At 41.9% G+C, this 17,205-nt stretch overlaps 3 protein-coding genes across 3 annotated transcripts; all 3 read right to left on the bottom strand.

The window, feature by feature from the left end:
* Positions 1-1,582: 1,582 nt before the first annotated feature.
* On the bottom strand, positions 1,583-6,400 carry LOC129592006 (long-chain fatty acid transport protein 4-like). Its single transcript, XM_055487942.1, is given in 9 exon segments — positions 1,583-1,986; positions 2,097-2,243; positions 2,816-2,910; positions 3,326-3,867; positions 4,214-4,328; positions 4,587-5,069; positions 5,460-5,490; positions 5,493-5,700; positions 6,001-6,400. Coding segments are annotated over 8 exon segments (1,668 nt in total). The 5' UTR covers positions 5,590-5,700; positions 6,001-6,400; the 3' UTR covers positions 1,583-1,828.
* A 398-nt stretch (positions 6,401-6,798) lies between these two features.
* LOC129591947 (long-chain fatty acid transport protein 4-like) lies at positions 6,799-10,830 on the bottom strand. The gene is made up of 9 exons (XM_055487837.1): positions 10,184-10,830; positions 9,644-9,886; positions 9,327-9,503; positions 9,025-9,294; positions 8,343-8,457; positions 7,733-8,274; positions 7,496-7,590; positions 7,269-7,415; positions 6,799-7,160 (listed from the first exon to the last, which is right to left on the bottom strand). The coding sequence occupies exons 1-9, from the start codon at positions 10,378-10,380 to the stop codon at positions 7,003-7,005; spliced, it is 1,944 nt and encodes a 647-aa protein (XP_055343812.1). The 5' UTR covers positions 10,381-10,830; the 3' UTR covers positions 6,799-7,002.
* Positions 10,831-11,089: 259 nt separating this feature from the next.
* On the bottom strand, positions 11,090-16,728 carry LOC129591946 (striatin-interacting protein 1 homolog). The gene is given in 16 exon segments (XM_055487836.1): positions 11,090-11,657; positions 11,804-12,177; positions 12,305-12,405; positions 12,496-12,622; positions 12,790-12,887; positions 12,941-13,015; positions 13,569-13,627; positions 13,630-13,996; positions 14,241-14,432; positions 14,490-14,784; positions 14,846-14,963; positions 15,042-15,170; positions 15,250-15,402; positions 15,462-15,537; positions 15,923-16,285; positions 16,530-16,728. Coding segments are annotated over 15 exon segments (2,814 nt in total). The 5' UTR covers positions 16,277-16,285; positions 16,530-16,728; the 3' UTR covers positions 11,090-11,361.
* Positions 16,729-17,205: the final 477 nt, after the last annotated feature.

Below are 17,205 nucleotides of genomic sequence, written 5' to 3'. Positions count from 1 at the left end.
TTTCAAACGTTTCTATTTCTGTATCGGATTATCCGGCGGGCATCACTCGCATTCCGCGAATCCAGTCGTATTCCGAGGATGCATTACGCACTTGGGCGCAGCAGCATCACACACACGCGCGCCGAAGAGCCCACTAAACTCTTCGACATCCGATCGGCAAAAAACAAGCGCGTCGCTGCCGTACTAAGCGTGTGTACGTGTGGTGTGTTTTTCTCTCCAGCCGCGCCTCCTCATTTTAATCGCTTATGATGGCCATTTCCCCTGACTGATGCTTCTCTAAACGGGTGACTTCCGTTTCGGCATAAATGAGTAAAGCAATTGAGGATTGAGAATGCGCAGTGTGCTTCGCAAAGGAGATTGCGCTGCTGATGCTGCAGCGACTGTGTGTTTGTGCTCATGTGGCAGCATATGGGCAATTCGTTCCACGGCAACACATGCGTCCTGACACTGGGACGTAACGAGCTGGAACAAAAAAGTGAATTAAAAACCGAGGAGAACCTGTGAAGCAGGCAATTTGCCTCGTTATATATACGGCAGCTGCCGATTATTTGTGATATCCACGCGATCGATAACGGCCAACAACGCCGAAGCTGTTCTCTTTTTTCTACTTTTCTGCAATCCGACGCACCAACCGGGCTACTTTGATTTGTAGGGGGCCTCGCGGGTAAAAACCCTCCAAATCTTAATTATTTAGAAATGGCTGAACCGCACATGCAACTTTACCGTAGAGTTCAGCTGCAAAGTTTTAAATTTATACTTAAGTAAAATGTGTTAACTAATTACAAACGCACTCCAACGCATGAAAATCATAATAAATTATTGTTTATTGTTAACCAGTCCTTAGTGATTTATTACTGCCTTTTAATTACTAGTATAGGTACAACCTGCAGCCTGCAGGTTATGTGAATCTCATTCAGCACAGTGAAAACGAATAAATTAAAGTTCTCATGCGCATGCTCATGTTTGTTAGAAAAAAAAGATATATAGCGTTACTATAGGGTTTCAGTACCTTTTTATGCGATTGAAGGTTTTATCCAAGCGGTGCAGTGAATGTTAACATGACGAAGTTAGGAAAAGGTCATAACTTATTCCGCTGATGACCTTTTGGTGCAGGGCGAACCGGATGCCGAATTTCAAGTGATGAAAATAAAGTTGTATTTGCTCAGTTCCTGTAATCGATGATGTTACTCGTATATGCGGATCTTGGTGTTGTATATACATTTTACGGTATTTTTGTACACTGCACAGGACAGCCAGTGCAGCGGCTTGCGGGAGCGCATGGCGGAAGAATAATCGATGTCGAATGACGGGTATCTGTGCCAGCTGAGTCCATTAGGAGTCCTTTTCAGACATGTTGCCGAATCGGCGCTTATGAAATTCAAATAACATTAATCCAATTGTATCTTTTGTTACGTGGACAATTGCGCTGTTAGTGGGCCGGAAAGGGGAATTTAGCGGCAGCATGTGCGGAGTCTGCAGACATGCATCCGCTTTTTTCCGCTGCTGATTGCCACAAACACGGTTGCTGGATTCGGCAAGTGTGTTGCAGCCACCATGTGATGTATCAAGATAAATCTGCTTTTGTAATTTGTTTGTTTTAATACTCTTTGTGCAGACATTCATTTTGTTTCATTAACCGTGAAGCAGAAAATTTAGAAACTATTCAAGGTACAAAGATCACGATACAGTATTACGGACATCTTGGATAAACCATGCGCCAATACAAAAATTGTACATTATAAGTGCATTTCACAGTTATCAAATGAGGAATTATTTGTCACTGCAGTTGCCGATTTCTAATACGAGGAACAACTGAAGAAAATTTTGGTTAAAACCGAATTTGACCTTTCATAATTTTGTCATAGGATTCTTTGTTGAGCGGTTCATACTGAGCATTGGTCGGATTCCAGAAATAAAGTGGATCTGTGACTTTCTCCACATTAAATCCATCTTCTTTTAGAGCGGCTTTCATAATTTTGAAAGTTCCTGAAATGCAGCATCACTGTGGCAGCATTTATAATGAAAGCAGCGCAATTTTAAATGTATTAAGTATAGTTTCGTAGCCTGTATTTGCGTTCCATGAGCTCATATGTTACCTGTGATCTGCAGCTCGCTTTGGAACCGTAGAAACAATGGACGAGCAAAAGATGCCAGTTTTTCTTTGACGCCGGCGGTAAGCTTGTTGAAGTCCACATTCGCAGCGGACGTACCAATGCATGCCATTCCGGCGCGTCCTTCGCATCCTTAAACAAATAGCAAAGTGTTCTGCATTAAATTATACAAGTAATTACTTGTATGCAATTTTTGTTGCTGGACTAGCGCAGATGCATTACGCTTTGCTGACCAATCCTCTTCTATTAACCAATGAACTTTTAAAAGCGGAACATAGAGTATAAGCATTTAAAATATTATACGTATACATATTAATGTAAGGAAAGAATGATAATAAGCTTCGTATTACAAGATGTGTGATCCGTCACGCAGATTGCCAACGGTAATTTCCAAAACAAGTTTCACGTTTAGGGTATAATTTTTGTTGTACTCGTGATAAACTATTGCTCTAGTGATGTACAGTAGTCCATAGTTGTACAGACTACAACGTACAGACACTCGAATTGCACTCACAAGTTGCAAGGCAAGAGCGGTACCGTTAATTTTATTGTGTGTACTACGTATATTCAGATTGTCGACTGTACAAAGCGATAAATAAAAACACATTTTTACTGTGATAAACAACATAGCACAAACATTACGATACATTTATTTCAATCACTACAAATTACTATAAAAATTACAGTACTACTTTTGGTCATACCGGGAATTTGGACGCCCAGAACAGCAACGTCTACGTCGCCGCACAGCCGGCTCATGATACCCTCCACTTCCGTAGTCGACACGTTTTCACCTTTCCTGTAATAAGGAGGGCCAGTTTTCGGATGTTGCCTGATTTTCTACTACTTCGTATATTTGTGGCAAATTAACGAGTTTATAACGTTTAGAAAATTTAGATTTGTCAGTAAGAATCAAAACTGTAACGTAAGGTATTGCTTATTAGTTTTATACTGCAAAACTGCAGGTTGAACTTAAAGTGCAGTTTGCTTTTGATAATTACAATTTTTATACAGTTATCCATGCAAATCAGGTAATCATTCACAGGTAAGCACATGACTGAAATATTTCATTGCTATTCTGCCAGAACAAAAATACAGGAAATTATTACTTACTCATTACTGAAACTATTTAAACGAGAAACTGTTCACACCAATAATATGTGGTCCTCTCGTAGGCAGTCAGTAACCTTATAATGCACCATATCGGCACTCACCATCGGAAGGTGTCTCCAGTCCGGTCAACAAAATACACATAGCCCACTTCATCGAAGTACAAAATATCCCCTGTCCTGAAGAACAAATCGCCCTTCTCCAGTACGTCCCGCAGATACTTCTTCTCTGTAGCATCTTTTTGCAGATACCCGTCGAAACTACTGAACTTCCCTTCGCTGATTTTGCCCACTAGTTCACCCGGTTCGCCGGCTTTGCACTTAACGCACAAGCCATTCGGACCACGTAACGGCTCGCCGGTGACCATGTCCACTCTAATAAAGTACTGCTGTTTGGTGTATTCCACGACCTTTGAGGTGAAGCCAATGGCGCCGGGTTTGCCGTCAATGTTGGAGAAACCGGCATTGCCTTCGGTCGAACCGTAGCACTCGCAGACGCGGGGAATGCGGAAGCGGCTGACGAATTCTGACCAGATTTGGGGGCGCAGACCGACGCCGTAGATAATGCGCAGCGAATGCTGGGTCTCTTTGGGACTGACAGGCTGGGCTAACAAATATCGACAGAGTTCGCCGACATAATGGAATATCTGAAAATTCATTTGCGTTAGTATAGTTTATATGCGAAAGCCGAAGCGATAAATTAACTTATTAATTTTTATAAGTATCGACACTTGATGCAATCAATTCCTTGCAGATTTTTAATTTCCTGCGGTTGTTTTCACTTAGAATCGGAATCAGCATTAGAATTTTTAAGTGCCCTAACTCAACGAAGATCTTAAGCTCCGATCAGCAATATGTACGGTAAAAACCAACTCAATGTTCGCATGAAGTTGTTGGAATATTATCATTTCAAAAGTAATGATGGGAAAAAAGCGGATAAAATCATTCGATTGCAATAAATTTTGCATACAATTTCCAAACTGGTGATCTTACCGTGCATTTGTATTTTATTACATCATCCCAGAATTTTGACGCTGAAAACGATTTCCTCAGAGCAATGGTATTTCCAAACACGATGGCTTGACCAACACAGATGGCGCCGCCAGCACTGCAGTAACATACACAGGCGGTTTAAACAGGCCTTTCCGGAATTGTTAATGCTCGCCTTGTACAGCTTAATAGGAATTATCGAATTGAAATACTGAAGATAAAATGATTCCCGCCCTGTAATTTTTCTGCCTCACAAAGAACGCAGTTGGATTCGATTGGATATCATAATTCGTGCATTTAAATTTATGGCACAAAAATTTTATAACTAGTGCTTCCATAAATAATTACTTCAAACGCTACTGCAGGAATCGGTTACCTGTGATAGAGCGGCAGCGTGCAGTAAAGTACATCGCTGTTGCTGAACTCCAGAATGTAATGATGTGCGATGGCGTACACGTACATCCGGTGCGAAGTGATCACACAGGGTTTCGGCAGGCCAGTGGTTCCGGATGTGTAGATATAACAAATCGTATCAAAGTATCCCGGCGCATTGGTCATTACCGGGTCATGCGTCGGCATCTTCTTGATCAGCTCATCAAACCAAAATACTTTAGCCGAGTCGAACTTGAGGAAACTCGGCAGTTCTTTCCCTTCGGAGAAGACGAAGGAATTGCGCACTTCAGGAAGATTATTCATAATCTCCAGATAATTGGTGATCACGTCTGTCCCAGCGATGACGATTTTGGAATTGGCCACAGCAATGGCGTGGCGCAGGGCTTCGTCTTTTACATTGCAATTTATGAGCGCCGTGATGCAGCCAATTTTGTTCAGGCCCAGCCAGATGGCCACATATTGTGGGCTGAAAAATAAAAATTATTCGGCTAAAAAACCTGGAAAAGGGTAAAATAAACTGTATTCGGTCAATATATTTACGTGCAACAAAATTTGTTCCCGGAACGTATACTACTCTGTACAAAGTAATCGGTGCATTACGCTCGCTCTCGTGCGTGAGCCGTTAGGATGTGCACACAAAATATATACAGTACGTAGAGCACAGATAGTCATCGCACTACTCGATAATTATCGGAGCTGTTACTTTGTGTTTACTTACAAACAAAAAGTTTTATAAAATTGCCCGTTTTAGGAGAATAATGTTGAGGAAGATGCAAAATAGTGGTAGCGTAATAATAAGGCACCGTTTGAGTTATTGGTAGTAACACGCAAAACTACGAGGCATTTCTAGTCGTACCAGGAAGTTGCTAAAAGGGCCACAGTATCCCTTTCTGGAGTTTTTCCACGGTGGAAAAGTAATGGGCAACCTGGTTGGCATAATGTCCGATCTCCTCGAACGTCCATTCTTTGTCTTCATAACGGAACATAGCCTTTTTCCATGGCGTCGTACTGTATCTTGGAAATAGTGTGATACCGGTCGATTACGTTTTGTCGCTATAAACGTCTGAATAGCAACAATAATAATGCCTTTTAACGCCCTAAACAAAACAAAAAGGTAACCTGATAAATTTCCGTATGGTAAATCTGAATAGGTTGGCTGTAAAGTGGCGCTGGACACAGTATTTACCCTTGCATCTAATATCACGGGCTAGGAAGTCTAACTAACATGTACAGTAGCACAACAGCACGAAAAGAATTATACACTTAATAATAACCTCTAGCTTTGCGCATACAGAGTGCAGAAACTCATGAGTACAGATAATTCCTAATTTAAAAATATATACCTCGTATCTTTCGACAAAACGAAAGGCCGCCAGAACTAAATATTAGGCATTTACCGTAACTCGCGCCGGAACAGCCGATGGATGCGCTCAGGTGCATATTGTTTTGCCAAGTTATATAATACCGGTAGCAGCAAAAAAGTCAGGGCGATGTACAACCGAAAATACAGCATAAGCGCCGCAGCAGCTACATATATTGTCAACTGACTTGTTTCCATTTTAGCGGAATAAAATAAAAGATGAAAGTAAATGGGTAACACAACCACCCGTAAAACAATCACTGATACAAATGTTAATTTTAGAAACAATAATACAATTTTTCAAGTTCAAGTGACTTGCAAGAAATTCTTTAAGCGCTGCACAGGCTGCATGCATGTGCTGCGGCAATGTGAATGCATCGAGCACAACAATACGCATCGTATTAACGTTCCAAGTAGCCTGGAGCTATTATCGTTTTTATTCCAGTCTTGTGATAAAGTATTTGCCACTATCCGACCTCGTATCAACCCATTTTTATAGCCTTATCAGGAGTGCAACAAATTCTACACTTTGGACTGGACAGCGCATGCTGAACAAAGGAAACGGCGACGTTGTGTCAATGCACGGCATCGTAATCGCGCACGCCGGCTACTCTAGCCGATCTGATGATAAGCGTTTGTCGCGTGTGTCAAGCATATGCAAAATCAACATCGTGCAAGCAGATTTAGGATTATATGTATACGGATACAAAAAAATTCTAGATTTTGTAAAACGAAGAACGAACGTAAGAGAGGTTTAAAACGAATAGATGCCGAAAAGGTCAACTGCGTAAGCAACGGCATACTTCTGCGAGGTGGTGCTCATGGAAATAGCGATCTTCATAGTTTCGTACAGCTCAATGCAACAAATTTGGTCCCCATTTGAACCAATTTTGCAATTTTCCTAATGTTAACAACTTGAAACAACACAATAACTAGTGCGAATTAGATGTTTCCTTTTGCGAAATGACAAGGTTGCTATAAATAGGTATGTACAAAAACAGCAGTACTGTCTCGCAATAGTGGTCAAAACTATTTCTAATCAGAATCGGATTCGCCCTCGTAGTATTTCTTCGTATTGCTCGGAATGGAGTTTCTCGTAATTCGCAGATTTATTACTCCAGAAGTAAACAGGATCAGCGGTTCGAGTCACGTTGTAACTGTCGTCTTTCAAAGCGGCTTTTTGGATTTTAAACGTACCTAAAACATATTCGTATGATCACACATTTGCAATCATTCTAAACGGCAAAAGTACAAAGAAAGAATCGAATCTGATTTATTTGATTTTTTAGAAACTGAAGTTATTACCTGTTGTGCTTAATTCACATAAGAACCGCAAAAACAATGGACGGGCATACGCCGGCAAGCGTTTGGTTACTTGCTCACTAAGCGTACGCAAATCAATTCTGGCGTCACTGCACCCGATGCAGGCCATGCCCGCCCGTCCTTCGCAACCTGGTAAAATAAATCGGCACATCGACACACATACTCAATTTTATTAGTACCACAAAATTCGAGTAGATTAAGGGTTTTACCCGGGATTTCTACGCCAAAAACGGCCACGTTGACATCATCCAACAACCGGCTTATTACACCTTCCACTTCCGATGTCGACACATTTTCACCTTTCCTGCAATAAATGTGTTAGTATGAGCACTTGGTACACACAAAGTGTATGCTTTCCAAGAGAATAATGCACGCTTTGTTGAGAAAACTGTCAACGAATTACATTACGCAATTTTGTCATCCAGCCATCCAAATCCAAAACTTACCATCGATACGTATCACCGATTCTGTCCATAAAATACACATAGCCCAGGTCATCGTACACCATAATATCCCCGCTTCGAAAATACACATCCCCAGGTTTTTTCACGTTTTCGATATATTTCTTCTGTGTCGCGTCTTTTTGCAAATATCCGTCAAATGAATTGAACTTCCCGCTCGTGATCTGACCCACTAGTTCTCCGGGTTCGTTGGCTTTACACCGGATGCACAAGCCTTCAGCGTCCCGAATCGGTTCCCCGGTGACGGCGTCCACTTTGATGAAGAACTGTTTCTTGACCGCTTCCACGATGCGCGATGTGAAGCCCACCGCGCCCGGCCTACCATCAATGTTGGTGAAGCCGGTATTGCCTTCCGTGGAGCCGTAGCATTCGATGATGCGCGGGATACTGAAACGCCCGGCAAATTCCCGCCAAATCTGCGGACGCAGACCGACACCGTAAACTAAGCGAAGCGAGTGCTCCTTTTCGGCGGGATGAAATGGTTGCGCTAGCAGATATCGGCACAGTTCACCAATATACTGGAATGCCTGCAAAACTAAACCTTTAGAAATACCGATAATATCGTTACGAACTCCGTTAAAGTAATACAACCCACGGTGCATTTATTCTTGACCACGTCCGGCCAAAATTTTGAAGCCGAAAATTGTTTTCGCATCACAACCGTCGTGCCAAATATCAAACCCTGACCTACGGCAACAACTCCTCCAGCGCTAAAAAAAACACAAAATAAATAACAAACGTACACCATTCTACGTCATTGTACTCGTATATTATACAGCGATATAAATTATATTAACCAGATGACAGCAGCGTGTTAACAAAACAAGCTGGCTTTCCACATAATCAAATTTAAAACTATAGCTCAAATATTATGACTTATTTCCACTCTGCTCGGCATCTAAACAAGACAAAGTCTCAGCATACCAACGTAAGTTTTTCTGAACTTTGTTCTTTCTCACCATGGTGCGCGGTACAACGAATTTGTGAACGCTCACGATATAGATCATAAACCTTGACCTTTTGGCACTCGCACACGCCTTCATCTAGCCAGACCATGCTCGTCTATCTATTTCGCAATAATACAGAGCAGTTGAACTATCACGAAAAGTAATTAAGGAATTATGAAGTTTTCGATCGATTAAAAAAATGGTTCGACAACTAAGGTGAATAAAAGTTTCTTTTCAATATTAGTAGCGTGCAGCAAACAGTTGCAGGTCTATACTGTATTGTACAGTGTACACTTTACAAAGCCACTTTGAATTTCGTTAAATACTGACCTGTGATACAGCGGCAGTGTGCAATACAGAACATCGTCGCTTCGGACGTCTAGAATATAATGGTGCGATATAATATACGCATACATCCGATGCGAAGTTATCACACAGGGTTTCGGTAAGCCGGTAGTTCCCGAAGTAAAAATATAGCAAACTGTATCGAAATATCCCGGTGGATTGTCCACTACCGGCTTGGTCTTCAGCATCTTCTCAATCTCCTTATCGAACCAGGAATAATTCAAACTGCGTAGCCGGCAAGGTTTTTGGAAGTATCTTTCCTTCGGAGAAAACCATGGTCCGTACACCGGGAAGTTGATTCACAACGCCAATACGTGGAGAACAAATCCACACCTACAATGGTTGCTTTGCACTTGGCGACGGTGATGGCATGGCGCAGCGGTTCGTCTTTCAGGTTGCAGTTAATGAGCGCGGTAATGCAGCCAATTTTATTCAATCCCAACCAAATTGCCACATACTGAGGACTATAAAAATACCAACACCATAAAATTATAAAAAATCCCTGATCATATTGAAAACAAGTTTTTCGAAATGATAGATTCTTCTAGCGTTGCGTAACGTCCAACATGAACCACGTGCATTTATGTTGGAGTTTGACCTTTACCATGCGGTAGCCAAAAGCGCCACACATTCGCCTTTCTCCAGTTTTTCCACCGTGGAGAAATAGTGTGCAACTTGGTTGGCGTACTGATCAATTTCCTCCAGTGTCCACTCTTTGCCATCGTAGCGAAAAATGGCTTTTTTTCCATATCTCTGAACAGCAGTTTCGACAACTCGGGATATCGACTGATTACGTTTAGCCCGTAAGAAGGTCTGGATGGCCACGGCCACGACACCTTTGAACGCTCTATAAACAACATGTTTTCATGTTTCCACGTTTCAGAAGAAAATCGGCTGCATAGCCGACCATACTCATGCAGTCGAATGACGGAAAAAACAAGATAACGAAAACCGAAATAGGCAAATGCATGTTATTACCTGCTGGTAAAGGCATAAAGCAGTAACTGTCATACAGTGTACAATACATACGGCAGAAGTTGAGCACTATTACATATTTTAATTCATAGGATGCTTACAACGTGTCATCAGTATATACTCGTAAATAATCTTTTTCTGATTTCAGATCATGCAAAATTTAAAGTACCTGCACTCTCGTCGTCTGAATATGGCAATTCTTTCCGGTAAAAAGCCATCAAATTTGTTGAATGATGAGTTCCAAAAGAGGAGATTAAGCCAAATGCACAAAACAGTGAAATAGCATTTCCAGTGAACCAGTATGGCCAGCAACAAGAAATACAGCGCCAAGTTTACTGCACGGGTGGAAACCGTAATGTTCAGCATTCCCGAATTTGTAAGTGTACTACAGAGTACTAACTACTTATTTATGTGCACGAATAAAACTATATGAAGTATGAACTGTGATAAATATATTATCAATTTAGCGCGTCATAAGAACACTAATGCTACACCTGCGTCCACTGTCCAACAGTTTTCAGAAATTCGATGCAGTTTTAGAAACTTCAAAAATGAAAATAGACTTGAGAACTTCGTACCAAGGCGAGTGATTCAGCTGACCAAATTCCCTCACTGAACACACACACGCTCTATACCGAATCCGGTATAAAATTGCCCAACTGACTCACGGGGCAGTAGCCAACAAATGTGGCTATTTCAGCGATTTCGCCGATTTGCCTGATACAAATGATGTGTGCAGACTGTAATCTCAAATTATCTGAAAGTGTTCACAAAAATGACAAAATCGGCTGCACAAAAATCATTACAGCCAGTCTGCGGAATAGTTTTCTACTTCTGATTCGTTCCATAGGTCAGCAAATCAACAATATGATGACTACCATAGGTCACTACACCGGTAACCGTTAAACCGGGTTTGCAGTTTTACGAGGTAGTGACAGACTTGCTCATTCCCAGTATTACTTAAAATTTATATTTATCACACCAACTCCTAATGTAAAATTATAAACACACTTAGCAGCGGATATTCACTTTTCGGGGCATTTCTGCTCGTGATTATATTGGGCATACGGCAAAATAATTAACGTTTTTCATTTGGTGGAGTGAGCCAAAGCGAAACTATACAATATAAACTTTATCAAGACAGACTAGCACACAATAAAATACAGGTGGAAAAACTGTCTTTTTACAATAAGGTAACTGAATTTCTGAAAGGTCACAAGATAGGATGAAAATTATAATTAACTTACGGTAACGTATAAACAAAAAGAAAAAACCCAGGGCAGTAACAGGAAGTATACCAATCAACAGACGGTGAACAGACATACCATAATCGACAAAGCGCATATCTTAACCGATATATCGAGCATCAATGAGCTGATCCCAATCGATTTCAGACTGGAAAACCTCTCGTTCCAACCAGCCCTCGTAGTCCATATGGAAATGCACAGGCAGCCGGACACGCATGGACAACGCCCGGGACAAAGACGAATCCACCGGTTGAAATTCTTCCAAACCTGGTTGAACATAAGCAACACTGGGACGAAGGAGATCATGATAGCGGCGATTATTAAAAATATCCAGGGTCACGCGCATCTTTCGCTCCTCTAACTGGCAGTCCACCTTCTTCACTTCGTGCTCGGGAACTATAAAAACCAGAGGAATCAAGTTTCAATAGGAGATAAAAAATGGAAACGGTGAAGCTTTCTGTGATTTTCAATATTAACAAAAACATTGTTGTGTCTGTGTGATGCTCACATAGAAACGCAAATTATGCAAAGGTTATACTTACCATTTCCATACGCCCAATCATCCATTAACCGATGGCGGACTTTCTCATAAATGGCCGACATGGTTTTCATATTCAACCGGCGCCACTGCCGTCCAAGAAATTTAGACTGTATTTTTAAAGCCTTCAGTGTATACAGCTGCATCACAGGATGACGAATACGGAGAGCTCTTTTCAAAATGGCCGCCGATTTGAACAAAACCAGTACGAGAATCCTCGAACGTTTCCATTTGGCAATTTTATTCAGAATTCGAATTAGATTAATACACGAATGCAGGTTCCGCCACGACAAGCTCTGGTCAGATGCCTCCATATCCTCTTTGGTCAGTTCGTAGCTTGCCATAAACAACATCGATGGATAGCTCAAGACTGGGATCCTATACAAACAGAAAAATCATGCCTAAAAACGTTTACGAAACAAAAAATTGAAAAGGAAAAGCAGAAACTCAATTAAAAAATGCAGTGCCACAGAGAACATTCTAGTTTATTTCAGTATTTACTTACTCATTACGTGCCAAAACATATCCCAAGATATTTTGGTTCAAAAATTTGAGTATCAGCGCCATGCAGTTAGCCATAACCAGATGCTGAGACACCGTTTCAAACTGCAAAAAATATTTACCGATTTTTAAACACTTCACGTAAAATTAGCTACAAAAACCGCTCCATTCCGGAAGGTACCAATTTATCCATACCTGATAAACGTGGCCGATTTTAAAATGCTTTAACAACAACAATATCGTACTGCTTATAGCTTTAACGATGATTTCCTTATGCCGGTTGGTATCCATTCCCATTTTCATTGTTTGGATCATCGTTGTGCTATAACCACAATAAAGAACTAGTCCAAAATCCCTGCCACAGTGCCACTTCTCAACAATGAAAAATCAATGGTATGTGCGCTTATTTATGGCCAAAATGCAAAATGCAATACGAATTTAAGATTCTGGAAAAATGAGTACATATCACATGCTGAACGAAACTCTTACGGCATCGTCTCAGGCATCACGTCAGTGAGAACATTCAGAGATTCTGTTTTGGGTTTGCTTGTTGGTGAGCAAGCCAGTAACACCTTCAGTAGTCCGATCTGCAAAACTCAGACATAAAAAAACGAACAGCAGCACATACTCACTGGCGTACAATTTGGTTTCCAATTTGTGGGAGCAATGCCTGGTAAATACGTTCCACAGGAGTTTCTTCAAAAACATCCTCCTTCTTTAATTCAAACAACTTTATGGTTAGCAGTCAACATTATACTGTGCGACACTAATGAATTCGAACGACGTGACTGTTACAGACTGTACTCGTACATTTAATTTAATTTAATTTGAGTCAGTGCAGGCAGCCCATATCCGGCTAGGATGACATCTAGCATGGGATTTTAAACCTGGCTGGAAAACAAAATGTTGGTGTCGGTGCTTAATTAGTGCTGCTTATGTTAATTGGTGCTTAACATTATTTTTTATGTTAATTGGTGCTTAACATAAAAATAATGTTGGTGCTTAAAGTCACAAGTCGATGGCGGTATCACACAGTACAGAATTATTACAAACTGAGAATTGTGACTTAAAGGAAATTACTAATTCTTGCCGACCCATGAATACTCAAAGATAATTCAACCAAGTAAATCTAAGGTTAAGCACACTGCACTTTGTTAAATTTTTTTATTCGCGTAATCGGAAATTAAAGATATTAAACACTCACAAAAGCTTCGATAATCAGCGAAGCCTTATCCACTACCACAACAGCAAGTCGCTAGCAGAATTACCTGTGACATGGGATACTTAGAAATTCCTTCCTCCTTGCGAGTCTGCACATCGCTGAGGAGGTGTAAACATATTTCTGCATGACTTGAATACTCTCTTCAATCGGTTTAGGTAATCCAATCAACGTCCGGGTATCTTCTGGTAAATTTAAACCCACATACTTCTCCCGCGACAGATAGATAAACCGATGAATATCTTCCTCTCGAATTTTCGGTGTCCATGGAAGACATTTGGACAGCACAGTTTCGGGGCGAGGCGTAAATGCTTCCGGATGCGAATCGGTCCGCTTTGTTGGATGTTCAATGTGCTTCACCTCCAGGTCTTCTTTATCGTCACGATCTTCCAGTGTGGCATCTATGCCGGGTGGATCGTCGCTTTCGGAAACATTCGTGAACCAGAACGCTCCATCAGCATCCTTCGCCGGTTGCCCCTAAATGACAATGATGCCAAAACAATAAAGTAAACACTTCAAAGACAGTACACAAAGGTCGTAAAAACTGTCGCACGACAAACATACAACCTTATCTTAAAAATGCGGCGATGCAAAACACAGGAATTATCGAAAAAGCCGCATGTCTGCGAAAAGTTTCAAATCCACTGCAACATCCAACGAGAAGATGCAGATAAAATGAGAAAGGCTAACAAAATCCAGGTAAACATGATTTTATACTAACTTTGTATTTCGCGAGAGACCGCGCTTGCCGGCCCTTCCCACCTTCCATCATGTCCGAAACCGAAAGCGGCGGGGTGCATGCGCGAAGACGCTTGGCCACTTCCAGGGTATCTTCAGTAACGGGAGGAAGTCCGGCTTTCTTTCGGGCAACGTTCTTTACTCTCCTTAATTCATCAGCACCGCCACATGTCATCTGTCAAAACCTGCGCTCTTAACCATCCAAAAATATTTCCAATAAAACGAATAGTACCAGAAGAGTTTTCCAAATCAATAACAGTATTTTCTTTAGAGGAAAATGCGGAGCTAGACCACTGGCGTAGCGCATAAAAAGATCAAACAGGTGGCCAATAAAGATAGTCTTCCCGAAAACCACGCTGCCGAGGTCGTCCGCAAAATCCGTTCGCAGCTGAATATCCATAGGAGTATCCTTTGTGCTTGGCGTACGAATCAGTTCAATCATGTGATAGAGAATGTTGCAGATAATGCGGAGATTATGACTATCAGCAATGGAAAGAGCCGGCGTGCGAAGCAGATTTCGCGGAGCACTAAACGACAAAACCTCATTAAGGAGGGAGAAATAAAATAATGGTTTCATGGAACACGCACTCAGCTTCCAAAAACAACAGCTGGACAAAAGTCTGGAGCGCTCCAAGACGGTAGAATCGGAAAGCATTGTCACGACCGACTTGCAAAACGTCAGGACCATGCGGAATCACAAAACAGCCTACACAATATCAGTCTGCAAGTTTTGTTCGGAAACACGTGAAGTACCTTAAAATTATACATCATCTTGCCAAAGTACCTTGAAGAAGATGCAGTACCGCTTTTAGCACTTTATTCCGAACGGCCGGCTCCGACCGCTCGCACTGCTCCAGAAGAAACTCAGCAAAGCAGTCCTTTTCTTTGGCATTCAAAAAATCCCATGCATATTCTACGAAAAATTTATAATTAATGTAGAGCGCAAGGTATAAAAAGTTTTCGTCAAGTGCAGCAAATACGGAGATGTTTACCGATTTTGACAGGACTGTCTAACGATCCGCTGTTCGAGAGTCTGATTTCTCCGCAGTTTTCAAACTGACGGCCGGAACACCAGTTAGTCCAGATATCAAAGAAAGCATGTTCCGTTAGAAGGAAATCACCAATTTCGGAATAGCTGTACAATTCTGCACAAAAATTGCCATTCAAAAATGTTCCCAAGCGAGATAATCTACAGTCATCTTACCACCCAGCTCCACCGACAACACATCGGCATCGTCATAAGCGTACACCAAATCTGGTTCGCTTTCTGAGCCAATGTTCTGCAAACCGAAGGCACACTTTCATTATTTTTCTTCTCTGACAAAATGAAGTTTCGGATACCGATAGAAAAATATTAACACTCACATAAGTTGAAAATAATGGTACAGTAATTAATTTTAACGTAAATGCAGCAGGAGGTACACTTCCAGAATTACAATATTCGTGCAATACAAATCAAAAAGAACTCTGAACAGAATTCTTTAGTCGAACATTTTTGAAAAACGGAAACTGCCTTTTTCGAAAGCAAACCCAGGATGCGGAGCAAACTAGCACCTTGTGAAGTCTGATTTAGATTTCGGCTAATGGCTCATGTAATATTATTGCGAGAACAAAACGCTGAATCAGAACGTGGAGTGAATGACGTAACCACTCGAGCAATCCCACCTGATAGTCAGCTTCCCCGTTATTGGAGTCCCGACTCGATCGACTGGAGCCCCAAGATCCGCCGATACTGAAGCGTGCTGATCCACTACTGCTGGACACAATATCCGGAATCTCGGGCACGGCCCCAGCGCCCCCGAACGGACTGCTGGACATGGGCAACGTCCGCTCGCCCGCCGCCACACTGCCCGAAATGGTGCTGACACCCACGGCGTCGGTGCTGTCCTCCCCAGCATCCCCACTGTCCACCGTCGTCAGTGTCAGCGGCTCGAACTGGAAGACGGGCGCATGGGCCAGCTGGCGTGTGTAGATGCCTGGACTGGGGGGACTGCGGGCGCCGTCGTTCTCGTCGGACATTGCGGCAGACTGCAATGACAACCGACAGATATGCACTGAATCCACACCACAGGTTAAAGAGCGCTACAGTGCTCCGCAGTCTGCTAGCGTCAAACAGCGCAGAAGATCGAAGAAACAGATCGTTGTGTGATTGTGAATGTGGATGCAACACAAGTTACACTACGGAACGCCAAAAAGGGCAACATACAGTACGTAACAAACTGCAAAACTTTCGCAAACCCTGAAATGCATCTGTTTTGTAAGATAATCATACCTTTCGCTCAAAATAAGTGTAGTACGGTCAAGTATCGTGACGATTACGAGACATTTAAAACCAATACAGTCGACCAGATTACACCTTCCAAAACGACTGTTCCAATATTGAAAAAACGATAATACGTACAAGTTTCACCTGTTTCCAAAACAAATGAGAAATCTTTAAAAAGGCAGAATGCATGTCAAAACAAACTCTGCATGTCTGTACAGTGCACACACGAATGTGACACGATGTGAACCGTGTCTATTCATTTTGTCCACCGTTCATTTTGTCCACCATTCATTTTGTCCACCATTCATTTCGTCCACCATCCGCTTACAACGTGTCTTACAGCTTAATTGACTGCTATACTGACTTTAATTCAGCAACAGTACAAGTACAGTGAAGTACGATGATAGCATGACAAAGACAACGTGTAACATTCGTAAATCTACCGAACACTAAAGACAGTCAGACAAAACAATATCAGCATAAAACTCAGAATCTCCACAAGCCACACCAACTAGATCACTGGTTGAATGGCGAAAACGCGCCGAAGCGCTTTGGGGTAATACTCGCCCCAGATCCCATCGGGCATGACACACAGAGACTCCGAATTTACACCTCCACGTCCCATCCACCCATCCAGAGGGTTCGGGGAGATCCACTCCACGGTCCAATGTGAGCGAAACGA

Source organism: Paramacrobiotus metropolitanus, unplaced genomic scaffold (assembly GCF_019649055.1).
Source record: "Paramacrobiotus metropolitanus isolate TYO unplaced genomic scaffold, Prichtersi_v1.0 Parri_scaffold0000049, whole genome shotgun sequence".
NCBI classification, from domain to species: Eukaryota; Metazoa; Tardigrada; class Eutardigrada; order Parachela; family Macrobiotidae; genus Paramacrobiotus; species Paramacrobiotus metropolitanus.
This window is presented reverse-complemented; position numbering and strand designations above follow the sequence as displayed.